Here is a 21,920-nt window from a genome sequence, read left to right on the forward strand (position 1 = left end):
GTCTGTCATGTTATACACAGCCTGCAGTCACTGCCCAGCACAGTGTACCAAGCTCCTATCTTTTCCAAGACTGAAACCAAAACCCTATTAGGACTATTTTTCCTCAAACTATTTCTTATGCAGTCCTCTGAGCTGCTGGTGACTTCTAATATGAAGAAACACTGGAGGTCTGAAAGAGATTTGTTCAGTTTGTCCTATAAAAATCTTAAAGCCTTCCTGGGCCTTTCTGTCCCAACCCCACATGACACCTTGTTGTCAAGGTAAAACCAAGGATGAGCCCTCAGGCAAGGTGCAGCATGAAGACATTCCAGTGTTCCAGAAGCCCCAGGAACATCTGTAGCTGTGCATAGCTGCATACCTGCAGGTACAGTCTGACACCTGCAGCTGTGTATAGCTGCATACCCGCAGGTACAGCCTGACACCTGCAGCTAAGTATAGCTGCATACCTGCAGGTACAGTCTGACACCTGCAGCTGTGTATAGCTGCATACCTGCAGGTACAGTCTGACACCTGCAGCTGTGCATAGCTGCATACCCGCAGGTACAGCCTGACACCTGCAGCTAAGTATAGCTGCATACCTGCAGGTACAGTCTGACATCTGCAGCCATGAATAACTGCATATCTGCAGGTACAGCCTGACACCTGCAGCTGTGTACAGCTGCATACCCGCAGGTACAGCCTGACACCTGCAGCTGTGCATAGCTGCATACCTACAGGTACAGTCTGATACCTGCAGCTGTGCATAGCTGCATACCTACAGGTACAGTCTGACACCTGCAGCTGTGTATAGCTGCATACCCGCAGGTACAGCCTGACACCTGCAGCTGTGCATAGCTGCATACCTGCAGGTACAGTCTGACATCTGCAGCTGTGTATAGCTGCATACCCGCAGGTACAGTCTGACATCTGCAGCTAAGTATAGCTGCATACCTGCAGGTACAGCCTGACACCTGCAGCTATGTATAGCTGCATACCCGCAGGTACAGTCTGACATCTGCAGCCATGAATAACTGCATATCTGCAGGTACAGCCTGACACCTGCAGCTGTGTATAGCTGCATACCCGCAGGTACAGCCTGACACCTGCAGCTGTGTATAGCTGCATACCCGCAGGTACAGCCTGACACCTGCAGCTGTGTATAGCTGCATACCCGCAGGTACAGTCTGATACCTGCAGCTGTGTATAGCTGCATACCTGCAGGTACAGTCTGCTCAGGGATAATATGATAATAGCTCTGAATAACTATGCTAAGTACCATTCACACCTTACCCTACCATAAGACACCCCAAAATCTCACACCTGGGCCTGGGCCTGGGCCTGGCACCTGGAGTGGACTGGTTTCCCATTCTTGGTCTTAAATTTGAATGTATTTACTATGACTTCATGGTGTTCAGATCTTCACTCTATCATCTATATAGTGAAACCTTCTTTTAAAGAGCATTAAAAATGTGGGCTGGAGAGATGGCTCAGTGGTTTAAGAGCACTGACTGCTCTTCCAGAGGTCCTGAGTTCAATTTCCAGCAGCCACATGGTGATTCACAACCATCTGTAATGAAATCTGGCGCCCTCTTCTGGTCTATAGGCATATATGCAGACAGAACACAGTATATTTTTATATAATAAATCTTTTTTAAAAAGACTTTTAAAATGCCTTTTCTTAATTTAATGTGCATGGGTGTTTTGTCGATATGCATGTCTGTGCACCACTTACATAGTTGGTGCCCAAAGACACCAGAAAAGGACATCAGATCCCCTAGAGCTGGAGTTATAGGAGGTTGGGAGCCACCCTACACGGGTGCTAGGAGCCGAACTGAGATCCTCTACAAGAGCAGTACTCCCTTCTTGAGCCATCTCCAGACCCTAGACCTTGTCAGCAAGGCCAGGAGGTCCGGATGACATTGGCACACACCTTTAATCCTAGCACTCGGGAGGCAGAGGCAAGAGGATCTCTGAGTTCGAGGCCAGCCTAGTCTAGACAGAGAGAGTTCCAGGTCAGTCACAGCTACACAGAGAAGCCCTGTCTCAAACAAACAAACAAACAAACAAAAGTGTTAGCAAGGATGGTGCAATACAACGGAGAAAGATCCAGTCAGTTGTATCAGTTGTCCTGTCAAAGAGCAATGGTGAGTACAATGGCAGGGATGGGGTCACTGTCTTACTTGAATCTCTATTATCTAATCTTCGCCATCAACTCTCTGGCCTCTTCTTCCTTGCTTGTTCGCTTGCTTATTTTCTTAGTTTTTCTTGCATGTACGAATATTTGCCTGTACATGCACCACATACATGCTTGTGCCTGCGGCGGTTGGAAGAGGACGTTAGGTTCCTTGAAAGTGGACGTACAGCCGATTGTGAGCTGTCATGTGGGTGCTGGAAACTGAGCACAGGTCCTCTGAGAGAGCAGCCAAGGCTCCTAACCACCGAGCCATCTCTCCAGAGTCCTGTCTGGCTTTGTTACTGCCGTAAGAACTTTGGAGGAGCAAATACCATTCCCAGTTCCCTGATGGCAGCTGTGATTCAGGCTCCACTTTCCCAGTTCCCTGATGGCAGCTGTGATTCAGGCTCCACTTTGACTTTGCAGTTCACACTATCGGGAGAACCTTCCCCCCAGTATTGTGTGACTCCCCTGGGGAGATAGGGACACACATCTTCCCTCCAGACAGGACACCAATGACAGACCAAAGAAAGAAGCCCTCCACATCTAATTAGTGAACCAGTCAGCTGTCTGGGGTTACTTGTGGAAACACATGGGTAATTCAAAGGGAGTTGCGTCACCAAAAATTCCACTCTGACACAAGAGATGGCTCACGAACACTGCATAGAGATGGGTCACGAACACTGCATAGAGACGGCTCAGGCTCACAAACGCTGCATAGAGACAGCGCAGGCTCACGAACACTGCATAGAGATGGGTCACGAACACTGCATAGAGACGGGTCACAAACAAACACTGCGTCTCTAGAGCTCTCTGCCCAACTGGCAGGTAGCTTGGCCTGGTGAAAAGTCTCCTCTCACGGCAATTATTTACTGCTTTTGTAACCTCGAGCAGGGCCTTGTAAATCTTACATATTTTGTTTCCTGCCTGAGTCTTAAAAGCCTTCCTCCCCTTTTTGGGAAGGGAAGTTCCAATTCAGAGGAAATAGCTATCCACAGCAAATAGCTAAGCTACAGCAAGTGGACTCCAGCAACATGTCTGCTCCTAGTGTATGAAAATATACTCTGGAGGGGTTGGCTGCCTAACCCTGGGACAAGCTCGATGTCTTTCACATGTTGTCCTACCTCCTTATCTAACTGCCATTGCCTCTCAGTGTTCAGGGAGGTTCCCACAAATCAAAGCACATTCAGACCCAGCACCCATTAGAGCTCGAATGTTTGCTATTAGGATTCAACTTCAACATGGAGCCCCCAGTCACCCTAAGCACCTCACTTGTAGGAACTCTTAGTCACCCCCCTCAGAGCCCTTGGTGGCTCCCACCCCAGAGATTTCTTCCACAGCAGAGACTCTGATAGTGGGACCTGCCAGCCACGGCCATGTCATTTTGTAAAGCTCCTCCATTTTGGTTAAACAGCAGCAATTCCTGAAATTAAAGTAATTTTCTTCCCACTGACTTGTTTCTCTTGATTCGTGGTGCCCCCAGCCTATCAACCAGGGTGACGGTGGCCATGAGGGACGTTTATTAATCACCTGATCTTCTGTTACTCACCACGTGCCTTATTTCCTTAGCAACCCCTAGCAACAGCCCACCGTGGGCTTAAAAAGGAACATTTTATTCTTCTTCCTCCTTTCCCTTTCCTACCCTGTAGTTACCTCAGCTTGGGAGCAGAAGCTGGGCTCTCTGCTTTCCTGCACTGAAGCTCTGCCCTCCACAGGGCTCTTTCCAATAAAACCTGTGCTGTTTCAGCATGACCCGTTGCCATGTAGATCCTATGGCTGGACTCAGAGCACCAGGCTCCGTGGCAAGCACCTTCACTTGCTGAGCCCTCTTGCTGGGTCTAGATGATTTTCTTAACATTTCTGAAACAGCTGGCTTTCTTGAGAGCATTTTTCTGCCCAGGTGAGTGGCAGAGCCATTTGGATTAACGCTGAAGGGAGAGGACAATAGCTCTTACCACAAAGCCCCTGCTAGAGAGCGATGCTGTGCTCTTTGGAGCTGTATAGAATGTCACATCTCCACCAGGGGCAGAATAAATGATTCAGAGCCTCTATTCTTTTGACTAAAATTCTTATTAATAACCCAGGTATAAAAGAATTAAATAAAAATATGTAAATAATTCTACAAAATTAGCCCCTCTTGGGATTGCGGACACAGTCCAGGGTTAAAGTGCTTGCTTGCTATGCAAACATGAGGATCTGAGCTCAAACCCACAGGACAAAAGCAAAAAGCCAGGCAAGGCTGCACATAACCCCAGAACTGTATGAAGAGGAGGACAAGGGAATCACTCGAGCTTCCTGCCAGCTAGCTCCAGGTTCAGTGAGAAACCCCGTCTCGAGGGCATAGGTAGAACATGGCAGGATAGGGTGCCTGATGTCATCTTCCTCTGACCTGCACATGTGCACAGGGCATACACGCATGCTCATATACCACACACGCATGCACACACACCTTTTTTTTTTAAGTTAAGAAACAAAGCTGGGCTTGGTGGCACACACCTTTCATCCAGCACTCAGGGAGGCAGAGGCAGGTGGATCTCTGAGTTCAAGGCCAGCCTGGTCTACGGAGTGAGTTCCAGGACAGCCAGGGATACACAGAGAAACCATCCCGGAAAATGAAAACAATAAAATAAAAAACAAAACCAGGGCTGGGGAGATGGTTTAGTGGGTACAGCTTTTGTTGTACACGCATGAGGGCCGGAGCTGTGGCCAGCCAAATATCTATAATACCATTGTTTCTATGGCAAGATTGGAGAAATGACAGGAGACCCCCCCCCAAAAGGCTTATGAGCCAACTAGTCTTACATATGTAGCAACAAACAATAAAGAAAGCCTGTCTCAAACAAGATAGAAGGGGAGTCCAACACTCAAAGTGATCCTTTGACCTCCGTGTGTATGCCAAGGTGCACATGTGCCCATACTCACACAAACACAAAGAAAGGAAAGATAGGATATCCAATAATATGATGGAGACAGCCCTCACAAACCTGTCGCTTTACCACCCTGTATATAGACTTGAGTTGAGAAACCAACAAGCAAAGAACACCCAACTGCCCCCAAGGACCTTGACTCAGTGTGGTCCTCACTGCTGAGACTGTCAAATCCATCTGTCCATCCATTTGCCCATCTGGACACACTTCTGCACTTTGCCTCTACTGTCTCCATCGTCTTGGTCTCATCTCACTTCCTCAGATCCATTCCAGCCTGCAGCTCAGCTGAACTCTAACTCTGGAACCTGGCTCTGCTGGGATCTCTAGCAGCAGCTGGCCGACAGGACTTGTTATTGCATGCATCAGGGATGCTGCATCTCCGGCAGCTTCCTGCCTCCACCTCCACTAAGGCCCTTTTGGAGTCTGCAGCAGCCTCTTTAACTCTGTTACAGCCTTTTTGAAACCTACCCTATAGACAAATGAAGAGTTGATAGGGATGATGGCTACAGTTCCAGACAGAACTACTGTGTGCTGTTTAAGGTATGCTCACAGAGAATAAGGTATGAATGTCAGTAGTTACAATGGGAACAAAAGAAGCTGTGATTGTTGCAGTCGCTATCAAGGCAAATCAGGACCCCTTGACAATTAACAAAGAAACCATTGTAGCCTGTGAATTTGCTATTCAATAAATTCTAGAATTGCAAAAAAGACACAAATGTTTCTGACGTTGTGACAAATACCCACTCTGGGGTGACTTGCTCCTGCCCTTGTCTGGTGCTGGACAAGAGTTGAGATCCACTGACAGGGACAGAGCCCAGGGAATTGATTCCTCTGGGTTCCCTGGAGCCTCCTTGCCTCTCAGGACCGAAGGTGGTCATTTAAGGTGGCCTTATTGCTCCTTACTGGGCTGGAAAACCCAGGGGATGGGGGAGGCAGATGCTGTAGAGAGGGCCAACGTGACCCACATCCTCTGTATCCAGGTTCCCATGGGAACGGCCACTATCAGGACTTCTCCAGATCACAGACACATTCCAGTCCTGTGTCACCGAAGATGGCACCTCCTCAGGTCACTAAACAAAGGGGACATGTGTACAGATGCCTCAAAGGCAGTGGCCAGACACCAGGACTTCATTGCAGACACCTCACTGCCGTCTTAGAGAAAAGCTTGGACCACGTGAGCGAGCCCAGGCCATGGTCCTAGCAATTGAGTCCCACCAACAAGAGAAGAGGATAATTCTCCAGAGGGTAGCCACTCCACAACGAAACTGTTCCACGAGTGAACTTAGAGCATAGTGGGGGTGGGGGACTGGGGGAACCTGCTTGAGAACCAGATAAAGCAGGACCAAAGGACTGTGTCTACAGTCCGCCCACAACCAGCTCAACCCACCTCATTAAAGATAGCTAAGAGACTTGTCACTGGGGGCTATATGCAGATGGCAGGAGGCATACAGACCACTAGCCCTCTGGGAAATACAAACAAGGAGATGCCTACTACCCGCCCCCTCACCAAATGCTGATGAGGCAGGAAACCCCGTGCTGCTGGTAGGAATGAATGAGAAATGGCACAGGCTCTCCGGAAAGCAGCCGGGCTGATCCTCACTAAAGGAAAAACGCAGTTGGTCTAGGACCTAGCAACTGCATTCCTAAGCTTGGTCCCAGGGGGACCAGAACGGGGTCTTCACAGCAACTTTGTGACACAGCCTTCATGGGGCAAAGGATCCAACAAGCTGTGGCGCACAATGGATCACCTTTCGATACACAGCCACCCCCGTGAATCTAGACAGCAACTCCCTAGCGATAATAGGCAAACTCCCAATGGACAATCACATTTGTCTAGCATGCTGACAATTGAATCTGAAAGGGGTGGGGGAAGACGACAGATCAGTGGTTCGCTTGAGGTCTGAAAGGGCGGCTTCTCCAGGACAGAAGGCCCTAACATTGTATAGCAATCATGCAAAATGGCGTCCCCAGGGAGACTCAGCCAAGCACACAGCTGCTCTCAATCGGTTCTTGTATCTGATTTGAATTGCAACCATCTCCAAACGCCGCCATAGGGCACACCTATAATCCTGGGGCTCGAGAAAGGCCGAGGCAGATGGCTAGCTCTAAGCCAACCTGACAAAATATAGTGAGGGAGAATGTATCCAGAAAGTGGGAACAACGCAGGAAGGGACTAGATTTTAGTATCTGGCGATAAAGGCCAGGAGCTAGGGATCAGGGACAGAGCGGAGGAGGCCTGAACCAGGCTTTGACTGGAGAGCCAGTCGGGTCCAGGGCGGCCACATGCCGTGCACACGGGGGATCCGCCTTCCCGGTGTGGATGGACAGTGGGCCGAACAAGTGACAAGCCCGAAGACTAAGAAACAACCCGAAGACATGGATGGCTTGGAGCCTGAGATGAGGAGGCGGCTCGCACGGGTGAACGCCGGGAGAAAAGCGCCGCCCGCTGTCCAGAAGCCTGCATAGACGCAGACATCTCCTTGGCAGCCCCTCAAGCTCTGCGCAAGGCCGCAGCCGCAGCACCACCGAGAGGTCCGGCCCTGTTTCCTAGAGCGGCCCCGAAGGGGCTGGGGGAGGTGGGCGGGTCTACGAAGCCGAGCGCAGCACCACAGAGAAGCCGGGCGACGGCTCCTAGAGCGGCGCCAGGAGGGCGTGAATGAGAGGGCGGAGCTAGGGGCCTGCAGCGGTACCACTGAGAGCCCTGCAAGGACTCCTAGAGAGGCACCGGAGACCGCGGAGAACGGTGGGCGGGGCTGTGGAGCGCGCCGCAGCACCACCGAGAGGCCGGGGAAGGTAGAGCGGCACCAGAGGGGCGGGCGCCTTCAGGCGCGGGAGAGGCGGGAGTGGCGGGCTCAAGTGGGGATTGTAACCGTCGCCCGCCCGCCTGCCCACCTACCCGCCTCCTTGCCCACGGCGTCTGCACGCGACACCCACCAAGGTACCTTTTGCATGCACGCTCGGTGTTCCGGGCCCGGCGAAGATTGGCTTCTGGGTCGTCTCTCCGTGGGCCGCTAGCCACTCGGTGTTGTTGCGGAGGTCCCGGAGGCGGGGAAAATGGGGCGGGTTTCCTAGCGAAGCCCCTTGCTGCTGGGTGACTTGGGCTCCGAGTCCCGCCAGGTCTTGCAGCCCTGTGATAGACCTGAGCCGTTAGGTCCGCTGCATTGAACTAAGTTGCCTGAATCACTCGCACCCACCCCTGTGCACGGGCCTGTGAGGGGAGGGGGCAGTTGGTTTTAATGTCTGTTTTCAGTTTTCATTGAGGATGTGCCTTGGTGAGCAAACACAAGACACCTAGGCCCCGCTTGTGATTCCTCTCACCGGAGGGATGGTGTTTGAATTGGTACTGAGTCTGGGGGCTGTCCGACAGGGACTCTCAGATGTCTCCTCCTGAGCTGTCCCACAGAAGACAGAACACTTTCAGATGCTAACGATCAGACATTGCAGGCAAATGCCTAGCTGAGCTTAGACTCTGAATCCAGATAAGACCTTTATCTGCTGGGTTATATATGCAGGCGTCGGTCGAATACTTATAACAAAACACAGTGTGCTCCCAAAGTGGCAGCTGTGTCTTTGGACAGGCGTGGAGGCTCAATGGGACTCCCAGCATAGCCCACCCCTTCAGGCCTCCAGGGGTAAAAGAGATGGCACAGGTTTAGAGATAATGAAAAGCCTTTCTCACATAAAGAAAGACTCAGCAGGACAAGGGGCAGCCTTTGGGGGTGTTGATGGGGTTTGCTGGCTGCTGAGGTTTATGAGAACAGCCCTGAGATTTCAGGCACAGAAGCAGGCTGTGTGCAGTGGAGTTTCCTTCTCTTGCAAGGTATATGCACAGTCTCAAAGTGGGCAGGTGGAGAGGATGAGGAAGGGAAGGGAAGGTTCCATTTTGGAGGTGGGTAGTGGCCATTGGTCCATGGTGGATCGGAGTTCTGCAGGATGAGTGAAAGCCTTGTCCTCAGGCCAGGGAGTGTCTCCTGGTCAGTGGCTGAGTCAGTGAGAACACCACTCCAAGAGATGAGCGTGCTATGGACCAGTGAAGTAGACTGGGGTTCTGGGAAGTCCACGTTAGTCTGAGCAGCTCATCAAGTGAGCATTTGGAAGGCCAGTGGAGGGACTGCAGCCCCGAGAGCTGCCTTTGACCTGTTGTCAATGCCTTTGTCCCCAGAAGCAAAAGGACGGCGGTTCTGGTTCCATCTGCTGGATGCCAAAATGCAGCTTCATAAGCAAGATGTGGTGAGCTGCCCCTGACCGAGTGAAGTCACAAAGAAAGAGCAGCTGCTGTCTGGGAGCCCTCGGCCTTCCCTGGCTTCCAGGGTGTTTCCCACTTCCTGGAGCAGCAATGGAAAAGCCTGCAGGCAGGAAAAAGAAGACCCAGGCCCCAAAGGAGGAAGCAGGGGTTCCAAAGGCCACTGTCAAAGGAGAGAAAGCATCCAAGGCAAAAAAACCAACCAAGAGGTCAGCGAGGCCCCGGAAGCCCCGCAAACAGCCTGTCCTGAGTCCCGAAGATGAGGCGCATATCTTTGATGCCTTTGATGCCTCATTTAAAGATGACTTTGAGGGCGTCCCCGTGTTTATTCCTTTTCAGAGGAAGAAACCCTACGAGTGTGGTGAATGCGGACGAATCTTCAAACACAAGACAGATCACATCCGCCACCAGAGAGTTCACACTGGAGAGAAGCCCTTTAAGTGTGACCAGTGTGGGAAGACCTTCAGACACAGCTCAGACGTCACCAAACATCTGAGAATCCATACTGGTGAGAAGCCCTTTAAATGTGGGGAGTGTGGGAAGGCCTTCAACTGTGGCTCCAATCTTCTGAAACACCAGAAAACACACACTGGAGAGAAGCCTTATGGCTGCGAGGAATGTGGAAAAACCTTCGCCTACAGCTCCTGCCTCATCCGGCATCGGAAGCGTCATCTGAGGAAGAAGCACTGAGCAGGGCAGCCTGCAACTGTGGATCTTTGTCAAACATCAGATGTTGGTCTAGGTTTCTCATGCAGTATGCTACTGATGGCTCGTCTGGCTGCCGTGTCTCTGTCATCAGGAGGAAATTTCACCTGTCAGACGTGAGAACCCACAGAGGCTTTCCGCCCTGTGAGTCTGCACTTGGTGGTAACACGGTGCTCCCTGGGGGCTTACTGCAGCTCCAGCCATTTTCCAGACTACTTCATCCTACTCAGGGGCATCTTTGGAACAGCTTTGGGTCACGGAGAACTTATAGCTAAAGTGACACTCGTATTGGCTAGGGCCACTGCCTCCCTCTGCGGCCTCTGCTGGCTCCATCCACTACACCTGTCAGTCCACTTGAAGGAGCCTGGCTCTGGATGCCCGGCCCATGCAGTCTGCTGGGGGCGAGGGACGCTAAAGTGGATGGCAGGCAGCACTCTGACTAGCTCTGAGGACCCAGGTCCCCTTGGACTACACCAGAGCTTGCTCATCTCTGTGCAGCTGACTGAAGTGGTCCTGAAATTGCTCTCTTCTGGCTGAGCCAACAGTCTCTGAGCTCAGCCCCAGTGCCTGATCCTGTACTGCACCGTGTACCCTTGTCCCAGCCACCATCGTAGACAAGGAGCCTGGGCCCACCCAGAGTGGCTGCAGTGGACCCCTGCACCCTACCGTGGTGGCAGATTGTGTAGATTAGGTCTTGTGGCTCCTCACCACTGTACCCTCAGAAACAACTGACCCTGCCCCATGGCAGCCTGCCATTCAGGTCAGTTCCATGTCCTGCCTGTCACCAGGACAAGGTGATGTGGTTGTGCCTGCCCTCTGTCCCAGGTGCTTTATGAAGTCTGTGTTTTGAGGACAGCAAAGTGACTGCTGACCAGAAGGTAAGTTGGGGGAAAGCTAGCAGGGATTCAGACATTTAAAAAATAATAATAATAGCTGTAGTCTTTGAGGACTCTGTCCTGAAAGAAGGGTCCCCAGCCAAAAACTAGAGATAGGTTTGTCAACAGATAAAGAAACCATGAAGATAAACGGTGCAGGGTAGTTGTGGTCCCTGGTAGGAATATTTTCCCAGGTGTTGTATTTAATCTGACTACTAGCCTGACTGGATAGAGAATCACTCAGGAGACGTGTGTCTAGGATAGTTAACTGAAGAGAGACGGCTCAGCAGGTAAAGGCACTTGCTTCAGAAGCCTGACGGTTTGAGTTCAATCCTGGAACCCATGTAAAAGTGGCAGCAGAGGGCCAACTCCTCAGAATTGTCCTCTGACCCGCATGCACACAGCAGCAATAGAGATACACACAGAGCCTTAAGAAACTAACTTTAAGAGACTTAAAAACTTGAGGGTTCATCTGTGTGCTTCCCAGTTACAGGCCCTGTGACCAACCATGTCGTACTCCGCACCACCGTGGCCTGTATCCCTTCACACCAGGAGCCAAGGAAACCCTCAGGTTGCTTTTTTCAGACAGTTGCCACAACGATGAGAAAAATAACAACTATACCAGGTTAACTGTCCTTCTGCAAGCTGAAACTAGCGTCTCTGGTGCCTCCTGTCCTGGCCTAGCCGGGTTTGCTGATGATGTGCACACTGTCTGGAAGTGCAAGCTGAAGCAGAGTCTTCCCACACTGCACTCTCCTCGTGCAGGCAACCCCAGGAGTATTGTACCAGACTTGATCCCCATGGGAGAGGATGCCTTAATCTAATATGGAAATCCAGTAAGGCAAAACTGAGAAAATGGGTATCAGATATAGATATATACATAGACGTATACATAGCACACCCAGGCAGCATGTTCTGGGTTAGAGGAGTTTCCCGCATGCTGCTGGGACATTGGAAACCTGGGGTGTTAGCAGGTGGTAAGACAGCTTCCTTGTCACAGCTTCTAACTCTGTCCTTAAGGATGTGTGTGAAGGTTTGAGGGTGCAGAGTCACAGTTTCCTCAGTATTGACGGGGAACCAAAAATAGTGTGTGTTCATCCACACCGAGAGGGCCACCAGGCAGGTGACATAGTGTCGTTCCTCATGAGTCCAGGTCAGGGGTTAGTAACAGTTTATGTAAAGGCCAAATTTTGTTCTTATCCTGGAACTCACTCTGTAGACCAGGCTGGCCTCAAACTCACAGAGATCTGCCTTCCTCTGACTACTGAGTGCTGGGATTAAAGGCGTGTGCCACCACTATCCAGCTTGTTCTTGTCTTTGCAGCCACATAGTAACTATGCCACATATTGCCACAGCCCTTACATAGATGGCACAGAATGAGGTGGTGGCCATGTGCTAGCCAAACTTGACAGTGACATGCCGCTATGGTTTGTTTGCCAACCGTTTGTTTTGTTTGGTTGAGACAGGATCTCACTCTAACCCAGGTTGTCTTGGCTCTCACTGTGTAGCCTGGACTGACCTCAAACTCTTGATGCCCCTGCCTATACGCCTCTGGAATGCTGGAGTGACAGGTGTAAGCCATCAAACATTGGTTAAGGTAGCTGGCACAGTGCTCCCTTGGGGTTTGTTTGTACTTTTTGTTTGTGACAGTGTCTTGATACGTTGCTCAGGCTGCTGAGAACTAACTATAGCCCAGGCTGACCTTGAACTCACCATGAACCTCCTCTTTCAGCCTTCAAAACTCTGGGATTTGTAGGCTTGCACCCCATACCTGGTTTCTGATCCATATTCTTAATGAGCAAAATGAAGAGTTTGAGCCACAGGGAACTTGCAGGCGGTGCCTTCGCGCTTTCCATATATAGGCTTAGTCCTTCAGAGCTAAGGAAAGACCAGCTAAGAATGTTGGGATCCCCGGGTGCAGGAACTGGTCTGGAACCATGAGTGGCAGGGAGCTAGTCAATGTGCCTTCTGCAGTTTGATGTTCCAGGAGAGCGACGGTGTGGACACAGAATCTACAATAGCCCAGATCAGTCGAACACAGCCCAAGGGGTGCCTGACTTGTCTGAGTCGATTCAATTTGATTGTGCAGAACTCTGATAACCCTGTCATTGGCAGTGTGAAGTGTTGCTTTGAGTGGACGCTTAAGGAGCCATTGACTTAGAGAAACAGAGCTGACTCCAACGGAGCTGCTCCCTAGCCTGGCCACATGGACTGCTTCTGGATCAGGTTACAAATAATTCTTTAATGTCTTTCCCACATTTTAGGATGCATAGAACAGGGCCCAGACACAGAATGCCATGTAGTCACATATTCGCCCCAGATTGGCCCTGGAAGACACCTGCAGCAGTGTCTAGGTGGCAGAGTCCAGCCATCCCTCCAGCAGACAGGTGGGTTCACCATCATTGTTTTGCTTTTGTGGTCCTGGGGATGGAGCACAGAGTCCAGAGTGCTAGGCCAGTGCTCTGCCACTTAGCTGTACCTCAGCCCAGGGTTCTTGGGAAGAATCAAGTTGTTTATATGCTTTTTGTTTTATTTTTGTTTTTTGGTAGAGTAGGCCAGCCTCAGCTGCCAAGTCCAAACATAGCCAAAGAACCATGTTAAAAGCCAGTGTCTTGATCTCCGAGGGGAAACAGGTGGTAGAGTCCTTCAGCTGAAGTCTCCTTGCCTCGATGTTGCGATGTTGGATATATTGCTGAACCTTGTGCCTCAGTTTCTCCCATGCAATGGGACTGACAGTGCTCAACTCTAAAGAATCAGCTAAAGCCAGGCAGTGGTGGCACATGAGTTTAACCCCAACACTCAGGAGGCAGAGGCAGGCGGATCTCTGAGTTTGAGGCCAGCCTGATCTACAACAGCTAGATCCAGGACATCCAGGCTTGTTACACAGAGAAACCCACATTTAACACATGCCTTTAATTTCAACACTCTGAAGGAAGAGGCAGGCAGATCTCTGTGAGTTCAAGGCCAGCTTGGTGTACAGAAAGAGTTCCAGGATAGCCAGGGCTACATAGTGAGACCCTGTCTCAGTGAAAAAAGACAGACAGCGTAGGTGTGGCGTTGGCTCGTGCCTGTGGTTTTATTGCACACGTCTTCCTGTGTATTGGCATACTTTTACATTGTTTTATCATTTCCTTTATCTTTGTGTTTGGGTGTTTCCAGGCATGTTTGCCTGTGTACCACATGCATGCAGTATTCACAGAGGCCAGAAGAGGGTGTTGGATCCTCTGGAACTGGAGTTATAGTTAGTCACCTTGTAGGTGCTGGGAATTGAACTCAGGACCTCTGGAAGAGCAGCCAGTGCTCTTAACTTTAGGAGAAGGCTACTTGTTTGTCCTGGACACCCAAAACTGAAATAATCACACAGAAACTATATTAATTAAATCACTGCCTGGCCCTTTAGCTCTAGCTTCTTATTGGCTGACTCTTACATCTTAATTTAACCCATCTCTATTAATCTATGCATCACCACGAGGTTGTAGCCTACCAGGTTTCAGCACATCTGTCTCTGATGTCAGATCCATGGCGTCTCTCTCTCCCTCCGCCTTCCTTCTTCCAGCATTCAGTCCCATTTTCCCCACCTTCCTAAGTTCTGCCCTATCAACAGGCCAAGGCAGTTTCTTTATTCATTAACCAATAAAATCAACACACAGACAGAAGGACCTCCCACACCACTTAACTGCTGAGCCATCTCTCCAACCCTTGTTGGCATTCTTTTCTTTTTTTCCCAAATGCAATTATGAGAAAAGTCACACAACCAAACCATCAGGAGGAGGTCAGGGTGCAGCCCCAGCCGAAGTGGGAAGGTGTCAGACCTGCTGCTTGTGCTGAGTGCACTTGTGTGTCTCTAGGTATTGGTCCACGGCTGGAGCCCCACATCCCTCAGCACCCTTTGCTTTCTTTGGGTAGCTGGCAGAACCAGCTTGCACCCCCCCCCCATTTCTGTCAGTTAGCTATCTCCTAGTGAATGAGGAACTGCCCTCTTCTTATTTACCCAGACTGTTCTTTTTTTTTTTTTTCCAGGCTGCTAGTGCTAGAAGCTTAGAGAAGTCAAGAGAGTCAGTGTTACCTCCACCACAGGGCTCTGCAGATGCCCACTGGGGTCAGGCACCGGAGGCTGTCATCACAGAATCCACTGGCAACTGGAAATCTGTAGGAAGATGAGCTCAGGGAGGCCTTTTGGATGCCATGGGGTGACTCCAGGACACTTGGACTTGTTCCTACCCTGAAGTTAAGATGGCCACATCACATCGTTCACGAGCAACCATTAGCTCTGGCCCACTGTCAGCCTGCTGGAGAGTCCCCAGCACCAGCTCTTTCCTTCACCTGGGTCAGACTAAATGTTCAGAACCTTCTAGATGTCCTGAGCTGTGTCCTGGGCAATGATGAGCACTCCGGCATTGTATTGGTATTCTAATTACAGAAGCATCCTCAACCGCAGCCAGAAACTTCTGAGACATGCAAGGCAGCCACACGCCGTGGGCCTTGTCCTGCGGGAAGATTCTGACAGTGTGGCTGCTGCTCAGCCTCTCTTGGAGCAGAAGCACTGCCAGGGTCTGACAACAAACAAACCAAGAGCTCTGAGCTCCACTGGCATCCGTTCCCTCAGTCCCTCCCAACCCGGTGAGAATTTAGGAGCCACCCTGTAAGTCAGAAGTAGCCCTGGACTGGGCCCAGGACCATTGGTCAGCCTTGACTCTAGCTGGCAACTTCAGCTCCTGGAAGTCTGTAGCTCCAGGGCACACTTGGGCTCCACTCCTTCACCTTTGGATCCATTCCAGTTTGACATCAAGACAGAAGCATTTCCTGTGCCAATGAGTTAGGACACCAAGATGCCCTGAAGAGGAGGAAGGAAGGACTGGGGCCAAGGAAGAAAGGCTGTGTACCCTGACTCAAGGGACAGATGCGCTGTGGCTTCTAGGGAAGATTTGGGCGGGGGTCCCCTCTTGTGTGGACCTCAGGCACAGTGCAGACAAGGAGACTAGCCTGTGTGCCACATTTCCCCTTAGGCTAAGAGATGGCTCTCCCTGTCAGCTTACCCCTTCTGAACATGGTGCCAGTGGAGTTGAATGTTTGCTTTTTCCTGGTTCCTTCTCAAGGAAGACAAGTAGATTGCTCTCTCCTGACTCAAATCCCCTAGGACTGATGCTTTCATGGGGCAGCTCCCAGCCAACACCTAGGTGAGGCATTGCTCTGCAGCTGGGCCTGCAGTCATTTGGCTCTGGACCTGCAGAGGATTCTTGGCACTGTTAGCACCCAGCTGGCCTGTCCACACCTCACCTTGGCCACATCAGCGATCTGCTGGAGCCTCATCTTCTATCTGGCTGGTGCAGAGACACCTGTGTGTCCTCATGCCCTATACACTCCCTGCGGGGTATATCCCGCCCTGCTCTGCTAAACTGCAGTGAGTGTGGAATCCTCTCTGAGGGCTGCAGCCACAGCCCGTTGTGTTGTAGCAGATGCTCTTCCCAGTCTGGTGTTTGTGTCGCAGTTGTTAACTCTTTTCATGTAAACCATACTTGGTGCTGTGTCTGTGTTGTGCACATTGGACTAGACGTTTCATTTTGCTGTGCACTCGGTGGCTTCCTTCATGAGTGACCCCCCTGCTCCATGGACACCTGCACTGATCTCCACATTGCCTTGCAGGAGCTGCCATGGTTTTGTGAGCAGATGCTGTTGCTGCTGCTACTGGATGTCTATTTTCTCATAAAAGTAAATGTGTTTCCAACCTGCTTACTGTGCTCTGTCAGGTTCCCACAGTGGAGGGATGCCCTCCAAGAAGCTGCCATCTTCCTCCACTGGGGACAGAGCTATGAGACCAGGGTTCTGGCTGGTCACTGTTTCTCGGGAGTGCCTAGGAAGCTCCAGTGACCAAGCTCATGAGAGTACAATATGTAATTGAGAAAAGTCGTCCCTGCTGTACGGTGGGGTGAGGGTAGAGCCTCTACAGCAGCATGACATCGCCTTCCTTTTTGACCCAGCTACTAGGATGCCAGGTTAGGGTTTGGTTAGTTGTTGAGTGTCTGTAGTAGGGACCCTGGGAATCGTCCGTGCATTCTCCATTCATGGCAGTTGTTCTCAACAAGGGACACGTAACAGTGCCTGGGACAGTTTGTGTGGAGGATCTAATGGGTAGAGGCCTCATAATACACAGGTGAACCCCACCACAGCAGCAGGCAGCACTGGGGCCATGTTGTCACTCAAGAAGCTAGGGACCGAGCTGGGCTCACAGTCAAGAAAAACACAGGAGGAACCCTTCCCTTTTCTGATGAGTTTTCCTGCAGCCCCAAGACTAACCTTAAAATGAAGGATAAAGGGTCATTTGAGCTTTCAAGATCTAGAATAGCTAAGAATAGTGAGACCCCCATTTCAAAAATGGGATGGGGTGGGAATGGATCTGGAGGTTTAGCCCAATAATGAAACACACACAGCAGACTTGAGACCCAGGTTTCAGGTCCCATCCCCAGCATTTTCAAAAAAAGGAAGGCAGGCTGGAGAGATGGTTTGATTCTCAGCACCTACATGGCAGCTCACAACCAACTGTACCTCCAGTTCCAGAGCATCTGTCCCCCTTTCCTGCATTCCGTAGGCCCAGGCATGCAAGTGGTATACAAACAGGCAAAACAGTGTGTGTGTGTGTGTGTGTGTGTGTGTGTGTGTGTGTGTGTGTGTGTGTGTGTGTAAATTAAAATATATCCCTCCCCTTCAAGAGTTTCAGTGCCTCCCAGTACAGTTAGAATGAATCCGAGTTCTGGAGTGGCTTTAGGACTGTCTGACCCTTGCTTACCACACTCCTGCCTGCCTGCTTTCTCAGGTCCAGGTAACTGGCAACACTCTTCCCATATCTCAAGACCTTGGCACCCACTACTTCTTTTGAACCTATCACCTCTCCCTCCTTTGATAGCACCTCCTTAGGTTATCTTGGACATCAGGCCTCCACTTGTGGGGTGTCCACCAGAGAAGACTAGGACATGAGTTTAAGCCAAAAGAAAGTCTTTGTTAGCTGGCTGGCACCTACATCGTGTGTTCAGGATCCCGGTTTAGCACCAAGAATTTCTCAGGGTGAGCTTTTCAGCACAAAAACCATATCCTGAGTGGACATGCTTCAGTTAACAAGAATGGTTACCTAGAAGCGGACCCACAGAAGTAAAAAAACACGGTGAGTGCATTTAGAAGCTTTCCCAGAACTATAGCCTTTGATGGATTATGTCTTTGTTTTTGTTTTTGTCAACCAGTGATGTCTATGTGCTGAGTTGTGCGGCCTGAGTGGTACTTCCATCATGGAGTCAGCTGTGCTAAGGTTTGGGGGCCCACTAAGGTCTGGAGTCATGTTACATTCCCCACTGGTCTTAGTGAATGAGTCAAATCATGGACTTATCCCGCTGTAAGAAGTATAGTTGGTCCTAAGGACCATTAATTTTACCTAATTATACATAATTGGCCAGTTTAAGGTACAGGAGTCCACCATTAATCCAATCAGAACGAGAATTAAAGGCCCAGGCGGCACTGATAGTTTGATGGCTAAAAAAACTCCTTTTTATGCTAGGCATCCATCTTGGTACCCACCAGCCATCTGTCTCTGACTCCGGTCCCTGAAGATAAGTTCCCAGTAACCCTGACGCAGTGACCTCCACCCAAAAGTGCACAGCTGTGACATCTACGCGTCATGATATGACTAACTGCTCTTTGGCTTCTGTGACCTGCTTATGCAGACATGCGAGGACTATTTGAGTTCTCCTTGGCTACCTAATTTTGGCAGAGCAGAACGGCTCCTGGAGTGCGTGTGCAGATACTCAAGGTTGTCTTGTGGGTTTTGCCTTAAGAATCCTCCCCTTGGGGCTGGAGAGATGGCTCAGTAGTTAAGAGCATTGCCTGCTCTTCCAAAGGTCCTGAGTTCAATTCCCAGCAACCACATGGTGGCTCACAACCATCTGTAAAGAGGTCTGGCACCCTCTTCTGGCCTTCAGGCATACAGACAGAATATTGTATACATAATAAATAAATAAATATTAAAAAAACAAAAGAATCCTCCCCTCACCCCTTTCACCCAGCAGTCTCTAGTCTGGCTCAGAGACTGCTGTCCTGCTAGCAGTATCAATAAATTGAATTATGATCCAGATTGAGTCCGTGGTCTTTTCCTGAAGGTCTCAAGCTCCATGACATTTTGGGAACTCATCCAGGCTCCCTGGGATACCCCAGACTCAGGGATAGGAGTCTTGGGATAGTCCCTAAGTGGGGGCAAGTCCAAGGTGGACTTGGAAGCTTGGGGAAGCCCAAGATGGTGGCTGCCCCAAATTAAGGAGTCACTACTCGGAGACAAACCCTAATCGGGAAAGAACCGCCATGCGGAGACCCTAGGGTGAACAAGCCCTAAATGGGGGCAAGCACATTGTGGACCTGGAGGCCCCAGGACTCCCAGACTGTGACTACTGCAAATTTGAATTCCCAGCACTCTGGAGGCAGAGGCAGGTGGATCTTTGTGAGTTTGAGGCCAGCCTGGGCTACATAGAGAAACCCTGTCTTGGAAACAAACAAAAAAGTAAAACTTGCTGGTCAATGTGTTTTAAAACGCAGGCCAATTCGTGAGTTGTGGTCTGAAAGTCCTGACATGTGGGGAAACACAGGAGATGAGATGTGATCATAGACCCAGTCTGCAGGGACAGAATGGGAGACGCCTTCCTGTTTCCCTGGTTCTGGTACAGATGAGTGAAGGTGGCCACCACATGTCTGTCTAGTCTCCGTGTGAACATTGTTTGCTTTTGTCTGATGGATTTATGTTTTCTGGTGTGCTTAAGTTTTGTTTCAGACATGGGAGCTGGACCAAGCATGGCTAAGACCCTTATGGATTGCATGCAGCACTGTTTTTTCAGGATTCCCACAAGGCTGACTGCTCCTGGTGCCTCCCACTGCCCCTCTACCAACACCACTGCCGTCTTGTTCAGTTCTGTCTCTGCCCCTGTCACTGGTTCATTGAACCTGCTGTTAAGTCCTGTGGGCTTTCCACAAATTGTTATCTCTGAGCCTGCTGTTAAGTCCTGTGGGCTTCCCATGAATTGTTATCTCTGAGCTTTATTTTCTGCTTACTCTGGTCAGTGGATTCAGTTTTCAGGGATTCGGGTGTGTAATTAGACTTTGTCAGGCTGCCAGCTCCCAAACAATATGCACAGAGATTTATTATTATGAAAGTTTGACCTTTACCTGAGGTCAACTCTAACTAACTTTTTTCCAACTAACTTTTCTAACTTAAATTTACCTGTTTCTATTAATCTATATTCTGCCACTTGACTTTTTACCTCTCTTCCGTTCTGTATGTCTGACTCCACATCTTGCTGGCATCTCTCACGCACCTAGATTCTTCCTGAGTTCTTCTCTTTCCCAGGAAGTCCCGCCTATTCTCTCCTGCATAGCTATTGGCCATTCAGCTCTTTGTTAAACCAATCACGAATACACACCTTTGAATAGTGTAAACAAATATCTCACAACAAGGCATCTTGGGAATGGATAATATTGAAGTATTGTTTTATGCCGTTCTGCTTTATTAAAAGCTGGCTCTGGAGTTGGGTTATGGCCCTTCTCTCCTGACCCAAGCATACCTGTTTAAAAGTTTTCTCCTAAATCTCTATCTTGGAGCAGACAGGTCTCCTGCCTCTGACAAGGAAAGGAAAGCCAGCAGCCCAGGAGGAGTAGTACACTGGGTGCTTTAAAACAGCTGAAGAGAGACTGCTGCAATAGGAATGACTGCTGCTTCTCTCACGCTCCTTTTCTTGGTCTTATTTAACTCTCAAACTTCTGCTAAAATATAAATTTATCTCAATTTAAAAGACTATTATATAAACTTTCTGTGCCTTGAAATTTGTAAGTTTACTGGATATGGTTTTAAAAAAACTGTAAAAACGGACTGAAGAGATGGCTCAGAAGTTAAGAGCACTGGCTGTTCTTCCAGAGGTATGAGTTCAATTCCCAGCACCCACATGGGAGCTCACAACCATCTGTAATGTGATTTGTTGCCTTTTCTGGCCTGCAGGTGTGAAGGTTAAATTTGAACGAAACTAAGACCACCCCTCTTATGCCCTCTCCATGATCCCAAGTTCTTCCAAGTTCCCTAAAGGAGAAGAACTCCACCCTGGGTTTGAATGATGAGGGTATGGTTGATGGCAGCCACTAACCACATGCCACAACCACGCCTGATGTATTTTTAACTACTTTACTCTTCAGTTCTGTACTTCCCCTTACCACAACCAATCAGGTTAAAAGTCAACTACTCCAAGACCTTCCTACAGGGCTTGTGACCCACTTGTGGTTTTCCCTTTATAAATCCTAGCCTGTAAATGCTCAAGGCTGCTCTCAGTCTCTCGAGTACTGAGTTGCTGCCCAAATCAAGATTTGTTTCAATAAACCCCTATGTGTTTGCATTGGATACCTGCTCTGTGGTGGTCTTATTTGGGATCTCGCAATAAGGGCACAACACAGGCATGGATGCAGATAGGACACTGTATATATAATAATTAGATTTTTAAAAATCTAGCTGGGTTGTGCTGGCACACAGCTTTAATCCCAGCACTTGGGAGGCAGAGGCAGGTGGATCTCTGTGAGTTCAAGGCCAGCCTGATCTACAGAGGGAGTTCCAGGACAGACGACTATGCTACAGAGAATCCCTGTTTTTAATGTCCTTCTCCCAAGTGGTGAGAAGCCCCCTCTTTCTATAGATCGCACTATGGACATGCGCAGTAGTAAAAGCGTAACGACTGCCTGTGTGTACGGTGGTGGACTTTCCTTCTCCCAGTCTGAGAGCCTGGGTCTGATCGATCCATTCTGCTCTCCAGGTTGAAGTGCCTGGCTTGTGACAAAATCGTTTCAGTTAAAGTACTATGGCAGCCCCCACGTACCTGGTTTCATCTTTCTCCTCTCTGAGACATTCATGGATGAGCACCCGTGGGTCACTAGCAGGCAGGATGGCAGTGGGCTTCTCAAGCCGGACTTGAGGGTTGTGGTGGTCTGAAAGAAAATGGCCCCCACAGGGA

General features: G+C 49.8%; 1 protein-coding gene across 3 annotated transcripts; it reads left to right on the top strand.

The window, feature by feature from the left end:
- Positions 1-7,750: 7,750 nt before the first annotated feature.
- Positions 7,751-19,016, top strand: Zfp41 (ZFP41 zinc finger protein). Of its 3 annotated transcripts, XM_075959535.1 has the most exons (4): positions 7,751-8,017; positions 9,242-10,905; positions 13,167-13,289; positions 14,923-19,016. In XM_075959535.1, exon 2 carries the CDS (start codon positions 9,416-9,418, stop codon positions 10,010-10,012), a length of 597 nt encoding a protein of 198 aa, XP_075815650.1. In that variant the 5' UTR covers positions 7,751-8,017; positions 9,242-9,415; the 3' UTR covers positions 10,013-10,905; positions 13,167-13,289; positions 14,923-19,016. The 3 variants fall into 3 exon arrangements, with proteins under 3 accessions (XP_075815650.1, XP_075815651.1, XP_075815652.1); XM_075959536.1 differs by lacking the exon at positions 13,167-13,289; XM_075959537.1 differs by lacking the exon at positions 13,167-13,289 and having other exon boundaries at positions 9,242-10,787.
- Positions 19,017-21,920: the final 2,904 nt, after the last annotated feature.

Source organism: Microtus pennsylvanicus, chromosome 2 (genome assembly GCF_037038515.1).
Source record: "Microtus pennsylvanicus isolate mMicPen1 chromosome 2, mMicPen1.hap1, whole genome shotgun sequence".
Taxonomy (NCBI): Eukaryota; Metazoa; Chordata; class Mammalia; order Rodentia; family Cricetidae; genus Microtus; species Microtus pennsylvanicus.